A 17,754-nucleotide genomic window follows, 5' to 3' on the forward strand; every position below is an offset into this window, starting at 1 on the left:
AAAATACTTGTGGTTGTTGTTTTTGTATCTTTTTTCTTAAAAAGGGCAATGTTCCAATTAACCCTGCTGTTATGTTTATCCATTTTACCTCTGTATCACTTTTCATCCACTTCATTATTGTTAAAATTTGTGTTGCATAGTAATAATTTTGTATATTTGGAGTAAACCTCCTCCCTCTTTCTGTTGAGTTAATAGTTTAAATGTAACTGTGTTTTCTATTATTCCAAATAAAATTTGAAATCATTTTATTCCATGTATTAAAATACGTTTCTGGTAGCCTAAGTGGTAATGCTTGAAATAGGAAAAGAATTTGTGGGAGTACCATCATTTTGACTGTCTCCACTCTACTATATATCCCGTCTGGTATTAATTTCCACCTGTTTAAATCCTGTCTTATCTTTCTTTCTAGAGTATAATAATTGTTTTTATATAATTCTTCCAAATTTGTACCTATGTAAATACCTAAATATTTACAAGCTCTGTGTCCCATTTAACAATTTTTGAAAGACTGTTTCATCTGTATTCCAATAGTTATAGATTCACATTTATTTTCATTTATTCTATATCCTGAAACTGTGCTATATTGATCAATCACATGCATTAAGTGTTGCATTGAAAGATCAGGTATTGTTAAGTAAATCATTATATCATCTGCATATAACCCTAATTTATGTATTTCTTTCCCTATGTTTATCCCTTTAATATCTGTGTTTTGTCTTATGGCTATTGCGAGCACCTCAATATACATTGCGAAGAGGAGTGGTGAGAGAGGATCTCCTTGTCTTGTTCCTCTTTGAATAGCAAATCTCCTTGACAGAGTACCATTTGTTTTAACTATTGAAATCGGTTTACTATAAAGTGCTTGCAGCCATTGGCAAAATATTTCATTCATACCAAAACCATCTTACCCTTCTTTATGTATAAGTATTACTATAGATGATGCCCATGTTTGCGCCCATTTTCTTGTATCCAGTGCGTACCTATATGCTCTAACCAATAAAGGACTTACTTGTTCATTAAAAACTTTATAAAATTAATTTGTAAAACCGTCATCACCTGGAGATTTTCCATTTTTCAATCCCTGTATTTGCTTGTATACCTCTTGTATTGTTATTGGTTTTGTTAACATTGCATTATTTTCTTGTGTTACTTTTGGTAGCTCAAGATTTCTCAAATAAGCCTGAATATCTTCTCTATCTACGCTTACCTCTGTCCTAGACAATTTTTCATAATAACTAGCAAATTCTTCCGCAATCTGATCCTTATCAGTTATTTCAGCTTGTTCCATCTTTAATTTTGTTATATGTACTTTCTTCATTTGATTCTTGAGTTTGTAAGCCAGTAGTTTTAAGGACTTTAACCCGCTATCATAACTTTCTTGCTTTGTAAACCTCATTAGCTTTTCAATCTCAAATATACGTATTTTTTCTAATTTTATTCGTTTTTCCTTTAGTTCTAACTTGTCTTTGTTACTATTTGTCTTACTATGTCTATTCTCTATTGCTTTTATGTCCTCCATTAACTGTTTCTGTTGTGCTCGTCTTGCCTTTATCCTGGCTGAAGAATACAAAATGATATGTCCTCTCATTACAGCTTTGGCTCCTTCCCATAATGTAATTGGGTCTATTTCTTCTCCAAGGGCGTCTTTAATCAGCTTTCTAAGGAAGGCCGTCATGTCTGGGCCTTCGCTTTCCTCAGCCACGTTATAGATACAGACGTTGTTCTGTCTGGATTTATTTTCCAGATAATCCATTTGTTCAGTCAATTCATCAACCCGAGACATTATCACGTCTGTCTTTTTCTGGTTATTAATTTCCGAGTCATCTAAACTGCTTACTCTGGCTTCCAGCTGATCCACTCTATTTTCAGTCAACTCCAGATTTTTGCGTAGGTCTGCTGTTTGCTGCATTATTGTTTTAATATCTCGTTCAGTGTCTTGGCGAAACTCTTTCAAATCAACTCGCAATTCTTTAAATTCTTTGGTTAAAGAGTCTTTTAGCTCACCAATCAATTGCTGAATCTCACGTTTGTCCGCCATGCTGTTTGCATCTTTTGCAGATTTTTTTTCTTCGTTTTCTGCTTAGATTGAAATTCATCAAGGTCCATCACTGCACCACCCGAACGAAGATTCATTCCTTATTTTATAACGACGAACATTTTCACTTTTTAGTAGGTTATTTCAGTTTCATTAAATATTTTCAGGAGGTCTCCTGAGGGAGCTCATTCGAGCTGCCGCCATGTCACCGGAAACTTGTCACCGTCATTTCCTTGTTTTTGAAGACGAGACACGTGTGTGACTCGAACATCTCACATGTACCAACAAAACGTACAGCGAAAGACATTTCAGACCGTCCTGCCAACCTGTATTCATTTGATCAATGTAAGCTGCATCGTTTTTTCAATGTAAAGTCGCTGAAAGCTTCTCATGTTTCAATCCTGTCGGCTCTCTGCAGCGGGCTGGACGGCGGCTCAGTTACCCACGCGACTGACGTGCGTGTGTCAAGCTGCATAATAGATTTATATCATTTTTTAATATCAAAAAATATTTTAAAATCAAAGGATGTTTTTTTTTTGAAAAAAGAAGCTTTGTTTTATGTGTAGGGGGGTTAGCTGACTTCACCAAAAGTGGTTTGACATGAATAGGTCAAAAGGTCAAGCCGCATAATAGATTTATAGCATTTTTTTATATTAAAAAATATTTATTGCTGCAAAATCAGACTGTCAAGCAGACAAACTGACCAACACATATATCATAAAAGATTGATACTTGGCGTCTGTGTATCGATACAGTATTGCCACAGAAAATATTGCGATACTATGCTGTATCGATTTTTTCCCCCACCCCTAATATCCAATACTGTCCAAATTGCGCCAAAATCCTAACCCATCCAAATTGGGTACCCAGTGTGAAGTAAACCAAGTATATTGGAAGAATGGTTCATGAGATATTTTAAAGGGGTGATAGAATGCAAAACCGATTTTACCTGGTCATAGTTGAATAATGACAGTTTAGTGGGTAACTAGGACATGCATAGAACCTCTAAATCCCATTGACACCTCTTTCCTCTGCAAATCTCACAATTTGAAACTGCCTCTGAAAATGGACAAATCTCAACGAGCCGCCTAGTTGACGTCAACTGGGCGGCTCCTCCTCATTTGGCTCTAGTCTCTATCTTTGTCACGCCCAAACATTTACATAGGCTACACTACTGATCTGAGGTCAGCTTAGTCTTATGAATAGGTCGCGCAGATCTCAGAAATTGTATACATTGTTCATCTGCTATTTTACCACTAAATTCACTTCTGAGACTTTTTTAAGCGAGAAATCAACTATGTAGAGGTCAAATATGGGTCGTTTTACGAAGATTTATGTCTAATTGCAAATTTAGTCCGACTGTGTGTTGGAGTTCAGTGACCGGTGCTGCCTGTGTTGCAGCCTCGCTGCCCGGCCTGCCTTCCTTCACAGACCCCGTCCTGCTGTGAGGTAGACGGAGCTCCGTCACGGCTGGCAGCCCACGGCACACAAAGTCACAGTTTTTTGGGTTTGACAGAGCTCCAGGGCCTGCAGCTCCCCTCTTCCTGATAAATGGCCGGTGTGTGTGAGTGAGAGCGCGGTCAGCGAGCTTGTTACGCCAGCAATCTCTTACCACAGGTTCCAGTTAATCTTATAATGTGTGTAATTATAATGTGTTGAGTTATTTAAACAAACAATCGGGGAAATAAACGCCTCTTGTCCGCGAGTCTCATTGATAGAGCCTGCGGCTGGATGTTTTTTTTTTGTTTGTTTTTTAAATCAATGAGAGCAAGCTAGCCTCCTCTTCGAATTCCTCTGAAATTCACAAAAATGCATTAAATTGAAATCAGACACCATTGTTAGCTTTACAAGACCTTGGGGTAGATGTTATATAAGTGGCGTGACGAAATTTAAACTGTAAACATACTCTAATTACGCCGAAAATGAAGCTAACTAGCCGCGATCTGTACACATAGGATTGAAGGGACAGTCGCAGCTAACGGAACCCCTAATGTTCACAAAAATTCATTAAATTGAAATCGGACACCATTGTTAGCTTTATAAGACCTTGGGATAGAAGTTATATAAGTGGCGTGACGAAATTCAAACTGTAAATATACTCTAATTATGCCGAAAATGAAGCTAACTAGCCGCGATCTGTACACATAAGATTGAAGGGACAGTCGCAGCTAACGAAACCCCTAATGTTCACAAAAATGCATAAAATTGAAATTGGACACCATTGTTAGCTTTATAAGACCTTGGGGTAGATGTTATAAAAGTGGTGTGACGAAATTCAAACTGTAAATATAGCTACTCTAGTTATGCCGGCAGCTCGCAGCCAGCCAACTCCGCAGAACTATTCCAGTAGTCCAGTACCCAGGGAAACGGTGACTTTCACTGGGTATGGAGGTTGCTGCTTTCTCGTCAGACTGTGTGGAGCTCCTAGCTAAAGGCCCGACACAAATTTGCTTTCTCAATTATTAGCCATCAAGTAACAGAAAACCCAAAACACCATATTTGAGCTTTATATAGTTGATTTCTCGCTTAAAAAAGTCTCAGAAGTGAATTTAACAACGAAATAGCCTGACAAACAATGTTTAACTTTGCATTGTCTGAAATATGAGACCTGCTGTCTCGTCTCCAATGTGTTTCTATGTGGTTCGCTCAAACCAATCAGCGCGCAGCTCATCTAAATATTCATGAGCAGATAGGGTGAGAAGCTCAGTCATCCGTGAGGAGCTCGGAGTAGAGCCGCTGCTCCTTCGCGTCGAAAGGAGCCAGTTGAGGTGGTTCGGGTATCTGGTAAGGATGCCCCCTGGGCGGCTCCCTAGGGAGATGTTCCAGGCACGTCCAGCTGGGAGGAGGCCTCAGGGAAGACCCAGGACTAGGTGGAGGGATTATATCTCCAACCTGGCTCTAAACCGGAGCGTACCATATTTGGAAGAAAAGCTCTTGTTCCAAATAGAGCCATATTCACAGGGTAGTTAAGGGCCTAATAAAATAGCATTCGGGCAATTTTCAGCCCAACCAATGTTACATACCCTATTAGGAGACCTTAAGGAACAGTGTAAAATACCCTATATAATCATTCTATCACCCCTTTAAAGACTGATGCGAGCTCGCACACACACACACACACACACACACACACACACACACACACACACACACACACACACACACACACACACACACACACACACACACACACACACACACACACACACACACACAAAATGTTTTCGCCTACTGCATAGACACCCTAGTTTTAGTAAAAGACCATCTTTCCAGTGTTAAAATATTTCTTTAAAGTGAGTGGGTGAGTTACCTGAAGGCATAGGTCCTCTGGTGCCAGCTGAGCTGACCACGAATGCTGTAGGCGATAGTAGTTACAAACTCTCCACCCAGACCCAGCTCAGAGCACAGCTTCAGTGCAAATGACTCCGGCGAATTCTCTCTCTCTGACATGTCCCACTCAAATTGGTCCACCAAAGAAATGTTCCCCACGTGGATGTTCAGCTGAGGAATAAAAAAAAATATTTTGTACACTCCAGTGTTTTTTTTGCAACTTAATCCTACACATTACATTAGCATTACAGCGGCTTCTTATTTGTCTCAATACAGTTCCTGAAGAGAATACGACATTCTTCTATCACTGGAAGAAAAACAAGATTACAAAGACCTTTGTAAGAAGCCTAGTCTAAGTGTGCAGAAGATTGGAAGGATGTTTGAGAGCACAGGTTTGGGTGAATACTCGATTGTGATTGGCTGCAGGGTGTCCATAAAAAAAGTGTTATAGGAGTTCAGGTAAAACTGACTGACTATTGTACTGACTGTTATAAATTAATGCGCAACATTAAACAGGGTTCGTACACCTTTTCCAAGGTCAAATTCAAGCACTTTTCAAGCACTTTCCAGGTCAATTTTAAATCTTTTTCCAGCACCTTACACCACCGTAAATTACATACCAATACATAATCAAAATTATTATTTAGTGTTTTTGTCACATTAAAAGACATAATGCTATAGCCAAAATTGTGTTTCGTAATAGCAGAAGGATCAGATATTTAAGTATAACACAAGTTTTATTTTTCAAAATGTATCACTGACTAAGTAGATTTTACTTCCTATCTAACCTGCCTGACTCAACGTAAGAACAATTATTCCAAACAAAATCACTTGACAGGTTCACTTCACTTTCAATTCATTTATTGAATATATAAAAAATGCAAATATTCGTCTTTGAGGTCTTTGACAGTCAATCAGATTCAGCTGACTGACCTTTTTTTAACAATATTGTGCAAATCAAAACAACTTGAGTTGTCAAACACACAGAATTAACAACATGAAATAGTGCAGAAGTATATATGGCCAAAAGTGCTACATGTGCTTTATAAAGATTAGGCCAAAAGTTGCATTTTATGTATATGGTCTATAACCTCAAAGTGCACATTTAACTTAATTTAACATAATGAACTCAACAAGATGTGTAAATGTAAACAAATTAACTTAAAGTTGACTTTAGGGGACTTTATCTACTCCTGTTGAAAAAACAACAACAAAAACAAGCAACAAAAAAATACACCAAACAACACAAAATACTGAAAAACTAAACAAATCAACTTAAAGTGCTATTATTATGCTGTTTGGCTTTTCCCCCTTTCCTTTATTGTGTTATATATATTTTTGTGAACATTATAAATTAGGTTTACAAAGTGAAAAAGCCCAAAGTCCACCTCAAAGGGACTAACCATCTTCCAGAGAAAACACTGTTCACAAACTGCTCCAAACAGCTCTACTGTAGTACAGCCTTTACTTCAGGGACAAACATGCGTCACTTTGATTCACATTGATTTGATTTCGAGATGAAGCTGAGTTTTCCAAACGATTCAGCTTTCTCTGCATTACTATCTGCAGATTTCATGAGAACCCTTATGTCCTCCTCCATCCTCTTCTTTTTGGCCTTGATCTTAGCTATCTCCTCCATTACTCCCTTCCTCTTCTGAGGAGTCAGCTCATCTTGTTTTTGACATTTTTGGTCTTCCAGATAGTTGTGATATTTCAGCCTGGCAGCTGCAGAGAGGAGTAGCTCCTTTGTGTAGACTATAATGAGCAGCCCTCCAACATGGTTCACATTGTCATGAATGATCCGCTGAGCAATCAGAGAATGCTCTTTCAGGTTCTCCACCATCACCTCTTTGTTAACTGAAAACCCTCTCTCAACAGAGGCTTGACCATGGGAGAGGAACAGGGCGAGTTTTACTACCTCCCAGAGATGGCGAAACTCTGCCTTGTTTGATAAATGTTCAAACCCGTTCAAACTGGAACATCCTTGAATAGCCATTTAAGGCTTGACAGAGCATTTCCCAGCTCCCAGTCTGTAGATGCACACCGTGCTCTGAAGGAGTTGTGTAGTATATGCAATCCACAACTTCCAACATTTAACATTTTCTTGCATATTTGTTTGTCAATGTTCTGCTGGGCCAGTGAGAAGAGCTTCAAATTCACATTAGGGCCATCCATCGACAGCTGAATCAGGTTCTGGAAGCCTATCTCCAAACACACTTTTTCAAACTTATCATGCATTTGTTCTGCAGTGTGATGACCCATGAAAAATTATGTTAGGTACCTTGAGAAAGACAGCAAATTGTTGGAAATGTAAGACAGAAGACAGACAATTTGTTCATGTCCTATGGTCCTGTGATAAGGTCCAGGAATGTTGGACTGGGATACAAGCTGGGTCCAAACTAGTTTAATGATAGCCAGACCGATTTTTTTTAAGAGGATAGAGAAATGAAGGGGTGCTATCAATTCAAGAGTGGGCTTGTGAGATGGCTAGGGTGGCCAGATTGGATGTCTACATTAAAAAATGGGGAAAGTACCTTTCTGAAAAATCTTGTGTTCCTAAGAAGCTTTGTGCTGGGTAGAGATGTGTATCATGGGCTTATGGTGTTTATTTGGTTTATGGTTTACTTGAAACTGTCACTTGTGATCGGATCACCCAAGACATGTCCTTTAACACTAGCTCCATTAGACACTTTAGGACAGTGTTTCCCACACATTTGTGGCGGTGCGCCCAAGTTCACAAAAGGTTGGTATCTCCTGAACACCTTTATTTTACGATCACACATTAAAAAGTACAATAAAACATATTTTATTTAAGGAAAAAAGGGGGAGTTCTCTGCGCTTCTGTAGACCACATTTTTTGCTATTTAAAACATATTTTATATTCTGAATACAATGTTGTCAGTGTGTTAATGTTGGAGTCCCGACCCAATTCTTAGCAAACAAGCGATTGCGCCTGCTTTAGAAAGTTAACTAGTTGCAAGTTTGCGGTAAAATGCAGTTGGGCTGTCGAGGTCAAAACACTTCATGTAGCAGCTGTGAATCAAATAAACTTGTTATAAATAATGTTATTTCATTTTTTTACTCTTACACTGAAAAAGGAACATGTTGAGGATGAGGACCAACCTGAACCGGAGGTATCAGTTTGAAACAGAGCTCAACAGTCCGACCAGTGTAATTAGTTATGTTATTAATTTGTTTACAATATTTTCAGGTTTCAACTAGTGCTGCTCAAGCAGACAGGTTCAGTGAGAGAAAGAGATAGATTTGTTAGGCACTGAAGAAAGAGTAGGAGAGGAGGACAGCATCCAACAACGTGTCCTCCTCAGTTTTTGATACTTGATTGTGTAAGATATTTTAGTATGTAACCTCTCAGTTGAAGCTTAGGAGGAAGTTGAAGTAAACATGAGCTTTTATTTTGAAGGGAAAAACGGAAGTGAAGAAAGCGTTGTACTTTCGGACGTTTTGGTCTGTGTTGTTCTGGAAAAATAAAGTGAGACGTGCAGTGCCGTCTTGGTTCCGGCATTGGAAGCCCGTGTCTTCATTTTAGAGTCAAACAGTGAGTCTAGACAATTAAGAAATGCTCAGTTACATTGGTGGCAGCGGTGGGATATTTTCTCCATTGAGGCTTATCGTAAGTTTACTAGCTACATCGGTAGGCAGTTGTCAAGTAAAGTCAGGTAGCGTTAGCCACTGCTAACTCCGCGCTAGCTTAGTTTTTTTACAGTGTATAGTAGCACGAGCATTAGTTCCGTTCGTTGTATCTCGGAAGTTTTCTCGTTTTAGTTAGAGAGGGTAGTAAGAGGAAAAAAATAAATAAAATAAACAAGACAATGTGGAAGTTTGAAGGAGACCTGCGGGACTGCCGACAGCGTCGTGGGGACGGGCCTTTCTCAAACAACGTCAGGATTGAACTCCCGCCAGAGGTGAATGAAAGTTTTCCCTGCTGGGCCCGGCAGTATGAAGTGGCTGTGAAGGCGCTGGTAGGAGGCACCGAACGTGACCATGACTATGAACTGGCTAGGATTTTACCAACACGGCTTATTTGGAGACATATCGTACCATCTCTATGCGGATGATATCCAACTTTACTGTTCTTTTAAGGAAACTGAGTTCTCCAAACTGTCATCTTTATTAAGCTGTTTGTCTAGTATCAAACAGTGGTTATGTGACAACTTTTTGCTTTTGAACTCAGAAAAAACAGAAACTCTAATTATTGCCCCTGAAAGTCGTATCCTTGAGATAAAGCATCATATTGGGGACTTAGGCTTGTCTGTCCAGCCGAGTCTCAGGAGCTTAGGTGTGGTTTTTGACTCAGCTATGTCGTTGGATCACCACTCTAAACTATTAGTTAGGAACTGTTTCTTCCACCTGAGAAATATCTCTAAGTTAAGACCACTTGTCACTAAGGATGAATTAGAGATGATCATGCATTCTTTTATTTTTTTCACGCTTAGATTACTGCAACAGTCTTTTTACTTGTCTGAGTAAGAATCAGCTTTATCGTCTCCATACTGTTCAGAACTCTGCTGCAAGGCTTTTAATGCACATTAACAAAAGAGCACACATCACGCCTGTTTTAGCAGCTCTTCACTGGTTACCAGTCCAGTATAGAATTCAATTTAAAAATCCTGGTCATTACTTTCAGAGCCTTGCACGGTCAGGTTCCTTCATACATCTCTGATTTGATACAGCTACATACCCCAACCCGTAGTCTGAGATAATTAGGTCAGATGCTATTAATGGTTCCCCGCGACTAATTTTAAAACTAGAGGTGATCGGTCATTCCAAGCAGTGGCTCCTAGGCTGTGGAATGACTTGCCTCCTCGCACGTTGTGTGGATTCTGTCGAATCTTTTAAGGGGGCGTGAAGACTCTGCTGTTCAAGCAGGCTTTTGCTTAGTCGATGGGTTTTCTATGGTTGTTTGTTATATTTTCTGTTTGTATTTCAATGTGCTCGTATTGTGACTTCTTGTGTTGAATTGCATTTCGTTGTGAAGCACTTTGTGATTTTTATCTGTGAAATGTGCTATACAAATACATTTTACTTACTTACTTACTTACACAAAAGGCAGTGCAGGCAGACTACTCTGCAGTCAAGGATAAACTACAAGAGGCGTTTGGACAAAGACATTTTCTGGACAGAGCAAACCTCTCTGCGCGTCTCCATGCTCCAGGGGAGAGTTTGGAAGTTTATGCAGCAGATATCAGCAAGTTAGTGCATGAAGCATTCCCAGGCTATGGTGAAATAGTTCAGAAAGAGGAAAAGTTCCGCAGATTTCTGGCCGGACTCGACCCAGCCCTGAGAGCTAAATGTCATGAGCAGGGGGCTACTGATTTGGATGAAGCACTGACCATCGCCGGCCGATGTAAGATAGCCAGAGAGACATTGAGGATGGACTATGCTAACACTTATACACGCCAAGCCCCTACTGGGAATAACACAGCAGCGACGGTGCACTCCATATCCAATGGAGGCTTGTATCGAGCTATGGACCGCCTTACAGGGGACATGAAAGAAATGAGAATCGAAATGAGACGAATGGCGGAGGAAAATAACCTACTGAGATCCAATGGCTGGAAGAATGAATGGAAAGCCCTTCCCCAGGGGCGCATGTATCGATGTCAGTGTGACTGTGGGGGACAGGGCTGTCACGTAGCTCACAGTATACAGAGAGGGGGTTCCCCTAACCGTGTGGTGGGCATGAACGTGGAGCAGAGAGGAGTCCCGGGAAAAAGGGAAAAGAGGATTATCAGGTGTCCTGCGGTTACCGAGCCCCTCTCCAAATGGCACACCGGAGACCTGCCATGCCCCCATTTAACGATGACACACCGAGGAGGCGTGGAGTGCGTTTCCTCTCCCCCAAAGGGGAATACCCAGCCAGCCAGTCGGGAAAAGAATTGTAGCTGATGTTGTGGCCCAAACACCAGCTTCAGAACCCATGGGCCACTTGGTGGAAGAAAAACTTCTCTCTTCCACCTGTAATGTACCTATTAAAGACGTCGAAGGGACTGAAATGAACATACTGGTGGATTCAGGCTCGACAGATTCCTACATCAGTGCAGACTTTCGCATGTCAGTTCCAGCTCTTCGCAAGCGTCCCCTCAATGCTGATTTTATTGCTGCGCGTGCTGTGAACGGTCAGATGCTGGACACGCTGGGCACCATAACAGCCACTCTACACCTAGGTAACGAATCCTGGCAGCATGTGTTCCATGTACTACACAAGCAGCACTGTTGGGCCTGGACTTTCTTATAGCCAACCATGCACTCTTGGACTTTGCTCGTGACCATTCCACTGTTAAGCAGCAAAGACTTGATTCCTGAATGTTGTAATGTTTCCATTGCCACTGCCAGGACATTGCCTCCACTCAGCGAGATGCTGGTGCCTGTAAATGTCTCCTCAGTTGGCCCAGGCCAACCCCCTGACTTTGTGGGCTACCTAGAGCCTAATCCCCAGAATAAAAGTGAATGTGTTGTGGCCCACACAGTGACATCAGTAAGGAACGGGATTACTACAGCTCGTGTGTTGAACCCTACTAATCAGGATATTATATTGAGAGAGGGCATGCACCTGGGAGAGTTTTTTTCTGTGGATGAGTCGGAGCTCGTGTCACTCCCACAGACAAGCCGATACAATTTCTACTATTCCAGCCACTGGGCCACTTCTGTCGCTGCAGGAGTCCCCGGCACGCCAGCAGCAGAAAGCGCAGCTGAATGCATTGCTGGAAGAGCATAAGGAGATATTCAGCACATCCATGAGTGATTGGCAAGTGCAAGCTTATCAAACATCACATCAAAACGAGCGATCACCCTCCTCTGCGACAGCGTGCCTACCGGACCTCGCCAGATAAGAGGGAAGAGATAGACAGACAAGTGACCGCTCTGTTAGCTGACGGGGTAATTGAGGAGAGCTGCAGCCCCTGGGCCTCGCCAGTCTTTCTTGTAAAGAAGAAAAATGGTGAGTGGAGGTTTTGCATCGACTATCGTCGCTTGAACAGTATAACGGTGAAAGACTCATCCCCTCCCAAGGGTGGATGATACCCTAGATGCATTAGCGGGCTCCCTCTGGTTTAGCACCTTAGATTTTTCAAATGGCTACTGGCAAGTTGAGGTCGCTGAAGAGGACAGGGAAAAAACAGCTTTCACGACTGGCAGGGGCCTATATCAGTGGCGATCAATGCCTATGGGCCTCACCAACTCACCCGCTACGTTCCAGCGCATGATGGAGCTGGTACTTAGAGGGCTGCCATGGCAGGTGTGTATGGTGTACCTGGATGATGTTCTGATATACAGCCCCACCTTTGAGCAGCACCTCTCCATCTGCCCCAGTTGTCACCATGCCTGACTTCAATGTCCCCTTCAAAGTTTATACTGACGCCTCCTTAGAAGCAGTGGGAGCTGTGCTGGCTCAAGACCGACAAGGATTGGAGAGAGTGGTGGTGTATGCCAGTCAGTCTCTCTCACCCGCTGAAAGGCGTTGGTCCACATTTGACAGGGAACTGTGGGCCATACTGTGGCCTGTACGCCAGTTCAGACATTACATTGGATCAGCCGCATTCACCATAATCACTGATCATAAGCCACCTCTTGGCCTTCGTGGCCTGTCTATTGACAAAGACCCCACAGGAAAAAGCGAGGTGGATACTAAAACTAGATCCGTTTAACTGGGTCATAACACACAAAGATGGACTAAAGCACACTAATGCCGATGCGCTCCCCCGGCGGCCTCCAGACCCTGAGTTTTGTACGAAAAACAATACCTTTCCAGCAGCTGCCAGTCAGGCGAATGCCAGTCAGGCGAATGCCAGTCAGGCGAATGCCAGTCAGGCGAATGCCATAGGCTCGGACAAAGAGCTAAGTGTGCCCAACAAGGACTCCATGTCCTCAACTGTCCTGGTTCCATCTGATCTTCTCACAGAGGAGCAGCCTGTGGGAAGGGACGGTAGATGGCCTGTCTGTCTGTTATGCATGCTCTGTCACATGATGGGATGGGCATGAGAGAACTGCAGCGGGCCGACACAGATATTGGGACAGTGTTGGACTGGATTACTGTGGGGAGGGCTCGACCGCCTCGGGGGCACCTGAGAGGCAGCTCTCGATGGCTCCGGAAATTATGGACTGAATATCCTCGCCTCTCAGTTGTGAATGGACTGCTCTGCCGAACTGTGACTTCATCCCTCACAGGGGATTCTCAGTGTCAAGTGGTTGTGCCTCCTCCACTCATCTCTGAGGTGCTGCAACATCTTCATGGGGGTCCTGCGGCAGCACATTTCTCTGTGGAACGAGTGTGGGAGCGGGCGAGGCAAACCTGTTACTGGCCTTCAATGCTGAAAGACATTCGACAGTGGTGTGAACAGTGCGTTCCATGCCAGACTCGCAGGGCACCTGTGCCTAAACACCGAGCACCAATGGGGGGTCTCCAGTCGACTCGGCCATTCCAAAGAGTGGCAACTGACATTATTGAACTACCAGTGACTTCCAAGGGCAACAGGTATGTTTTAGTAGTGGAGGACTACTTTACAAAGTTTGTGAACCTGTATGCTCTCCCAAATCAGACATCACAATCTGTGGCCCGGTGTTTGTTTGAGGATTATGTGCGGTCATGTGTGGTCATCCACAGTGACCAAGGTCAGCAGTTTGAGGCGAATATGTAAACTTTTGGGGATCAAAAAGACACGAACAACGTCCTACAATCCCAAATCAGATGACATGGTTGAACGCTTCAACTGGACTGTCATAGATCAGTTGGCCAAATTTTTGCTCGCCTGTGGAGGTGAATGGGATGATTATCTGAAACAGGTGGCTTTCGCCTATAACACATCTGTTCACACCTGCACCAATTTCACCCCCTATTACTTAACTCATGGGCGGGAGGCTCATGTTCTGTTGGATGTTCTGGTACCCTCTCGGACAGGAAGCTCAGATCTTCATTCATTCCTCTCATGCTGACTTTGTGACTTCTCTGGTGGGGAGGCTGAAAATGGCCTTTGGCAATGCCAGGCAGCGTGATGCCGACGCCCATGAAACTGAAAAGCTTTATTATGACTAGGGTTGGGTACCGAAACCCGGTTCCACTATGGTACCGGTTCCTACGCAAACGGTAGTATTCGGACCGGATTAGAACGCGAATTTCGGTTCCTCATTTCGGTTCCGACTGAAATATTTTCCCTCCGGACAGCGGCAGACTCTTTTTTTCTTTCTCCCTTTTCTGCCAAGTGGCGCACGTGCCCCGCTCGCGGTGTGAAGCGCGTGTCCACGCTATTCCCCCGACATGCGCTATTCCCCCGACATGCACTCTACAATCCCTGCTGATAGACGCCTTTTTGTACACGCTCTGAAACGGACGTAAAAATATCCCACTTTCTCTGTAGTCTACCGTTAGCTAGCTACTGTAAATGTAGGCTACTTTTAAAATGGCATATTTTCCCTCTGGGCTCACCAAAACGGACGTGAAAGCATATTAACCATTCACTGACTGCACGTGATCGCTAGTAAACATATTACACTTGCTCTGCTATTCTATCGTTCAGGACAAGAGCCTGTAGCCTGGTGGTGGGGGAGGCAAGACAGCCTCCACAAATTGTCTGCCCTTTCAAACTCATACCTGTGTGTGTACAGACCTCTTGGACACAACCTGAGAGAGTTTGAAGCTGGTTGGCATACCAACTCAACATTTATTGTTGTTACTTGTTAATAGTGTAACTGTTATTTGTTAACTTATTGTAGCTGTATGTTAGGTGACTTAGGTTTACTTATTACATATTTAAGTACTTTAAAACATTAATATATTGTTAAATTTAAATCATTTTTAATAAAAAAAAACCTCCATAAAAAGCCTTTCTTCTATGTCATTTTTCAGTTTTTCAAGAATCGGTTTAGGAATCGTAATCATTTTAAAAGTACCGGTTCGGCATCGGAATCGTAAAAATCCAAACGGTACCCAACCCTAATTATGACAGAGCTGCTCATCACCAGTCGTATGCAGTGGGTGATCTGGTGTGGCTGCATGACCCCACTGAGGACCGCAGGAAGCTTGCTCCCCACTGGAGGGGCCCCTACAGAGTCCTGGCTGTCATGGGCTCTCAGAGGGAACCTGGGCTCACTTACCGGATTGGCAGTCCTTTAAGCCCCAATGGACGAGAGCAGGTTGTTCATTATGATAGGCTTAAACCCTACACCGTTGGACTGGTGCTGACTGCTCCATCTCTTGACCTCCCAGCTTCCTCACCTTCTCATGCTCCCTTGCTGTTGGTCGGGGGGTTGCAGGATGGGGACTATGAACCTGGGAAGCCACTGGGCGCTGGGGGCACAGAGACTGTTCAGGATACGGGCCCCAGTGAGCCACGACAGACTATGTCTCGCTTTGGACGGACTGTGAGACCAGTTCGTTTCATGGACTTTGTCACCTATCGTTAATAATTGTCCATGTTGACTCTGTAGGTGAGGTGACTGTAATTTGCATACTGTTGTTACAGTTGGGATTTGTCTTTATTTAAATTTTTTTTCTATGGTTATGAGGTTTATGCTGTTTATTTTTGTTCTTCATATTATGGCTGTTACTGTTTCGAAACGGGGACGTTTCTTTTCGGAGGAGGGGAGGTATGTAAGATATTTTATTATGTAACCTCTCAGTTGAAGCTTAGCAGGAAGTTGAAGTAAACATGAGCTTTTATTTTGAAGGGGAAAACGGAAGTGAAGAAAGCGTTGTACTTTCGGACGTTTTGGTCTGTGTTGTTCTGGAAAAATAAAGTGAGACGAGTGAGACGTGCAGTGCCGTCTTGGTTCCGTCATTGGAAGCCCGTGTCTTCATTTTAGAGTCAAACAGTGAGTCTAGACTTTGGGTGCTCTATTATGGAAAAAATAAGGCAGAGGGACCGCAGGGTTCCCAGACAACTGAGTTGGTTTTGCCTTTTTTTGCTCACCAAACGCTGCTGCCATCTTTACTCGCGCTGAGTTTTTAAATTCCAGCGGATGATATGCACAGCGCAGGACTTGCTTCCCTGACTGGCTTAGGGAGGGGCGGATGTGCGCATGCGGATGCGTGTGTTTCAGAACACAAGACAAATAAGAGTGTTCTTGCAAAACAGAACATGATTATACTATTTTGGTGATCGTTGGGAGCCAAAATCAAAATTCAATTAATTGCACAGCCCTAGCCTAGGCAATTAAGAAACGCTCGGTTACAATTGTAAGAAAATAAGTATCTCCCCCCAACACAAATTGCTTTCTAATCTGTGTAGGGGTACTTTAATCGCTAGATGCGACACAGAGGAACGTCTATATACTTTTGTTTGGCTGTTGGGCCATTAACTATCGCGCTGCATTAATCTCTATAACAACATCATCTCTCAATCTAGAAGGGAGAGGCCAGGAGCAGCACATTGACCCAACTCAACAGCAAGTAATTTAGTCGTTAGTCATTTATATACACATTTAATAAAGCCAGACTTAAAATGCAACCCTGACGGACACCTTTTCTCTGGGTGACAAATATATTTTGTTTGTCTTCAATTTTAACAGCCCATAGAGCACTTCATGCCAAGAAGAGTCGAGTCTGATAAGCCCTTCACACCAGATGTCAGGAAAACATCCTGACTGTACTACAATATTAAACAACTTTAACACTGCACCCTGCCTCTCTGGGGTGCTGCATTTAAACATTTTCTTTTTTAATCCTGTCTGAACATTACATGTTCCTTGACGGGAGAGCTTTTGTCTGTGTGGTCAAGGTTGTCTTAATCTGTGTCTTCTAATGTTTGGAGTTTTTTCTTTTATAATTAATTGATCTGAATTGATTTGATTTATTTGTATTTGATTTATGTGCTATCCAGATGTCACAATTTTGGATGGGTAATGCTTGTTGTTGTTTTATGTTGAACTTGTTCCACATATCCAAGAATTGATTTTGCTTAAGGGCGTCCCAAATATTTAAGTTTCCCACCTCACATGTACTCCACTGCCCACTGTAACACTCTCATGACCGTTTTCATCAAAAATATTTACAAGCAATTGACCTCCATAAAACATGCACCAGCCAGTGCACTCTATCCAGCCTCTTATTATCACTTCTTCTCTCCATTATTATGTTTTCAACTCCCAACTGCAGCTTATATCTCTAGTATTATTCAAAAATCATCCAGTCCTCTCTCGCTTCTGGTCTTGTTTCATCATCTTTCAAGACAGCTGCAATAACTCCTATACTCAAAAAACACAGCGCTGATCCCAATAACCTTGATAAGTGCTGAACAATTACCATTTTTCTTAAAGTTCTTTAAAGAGTAGTTGCAGCTAAAGTCACACATCTCTGACAATTTGTTTAAAACATTTCAGTCTGGTTTTGTTGTTTATAACAATATAAGCTGTGTGACTTTACAATATAAGCTGTATAA

The 17,754-nt window shown here is 42.4% G+C and overlaps 1 protein-coding gene across 1 annotated transcript in view; it reads right to left on the reverse strand.

Moving 5' to 3' along the window:
• The window catches only part of LOC120545498 (SWI/SNF-related matrix-associated actin-dependent regulator of chromatin subfamily B member 1-like), a 56,505-nt gene that overhangs the window by 21,041 nt on the left and 17,710 nt on the right, over positions 1 to 17,754 (reverse strand). The window contains exon 7 of the mRNA XM_039779863.1: positions 5,346 to 5,536. Coding sequence (XP_039635797.1) covers positions 5,346 to 5,536 — 191 coding nt within the window. The remainder of the gene's footprint in view (positions 1 to 5,345; positions 5,537 to 17,754) is intronic.

The sequence above is a fragment of the Perca fluviatilis genome, chromosome 17 (assembly GCF_010015445.1).
Source record: "Perca fluviatilis chromosome 17, GENO_Pfluv_1.0, whole genome shotgun sequence".
NCBI lineage: Eukaryota > Metazoa > Chordata > Actinopteri > Perciformes > Percidae > Perca > Perca fluviatilis.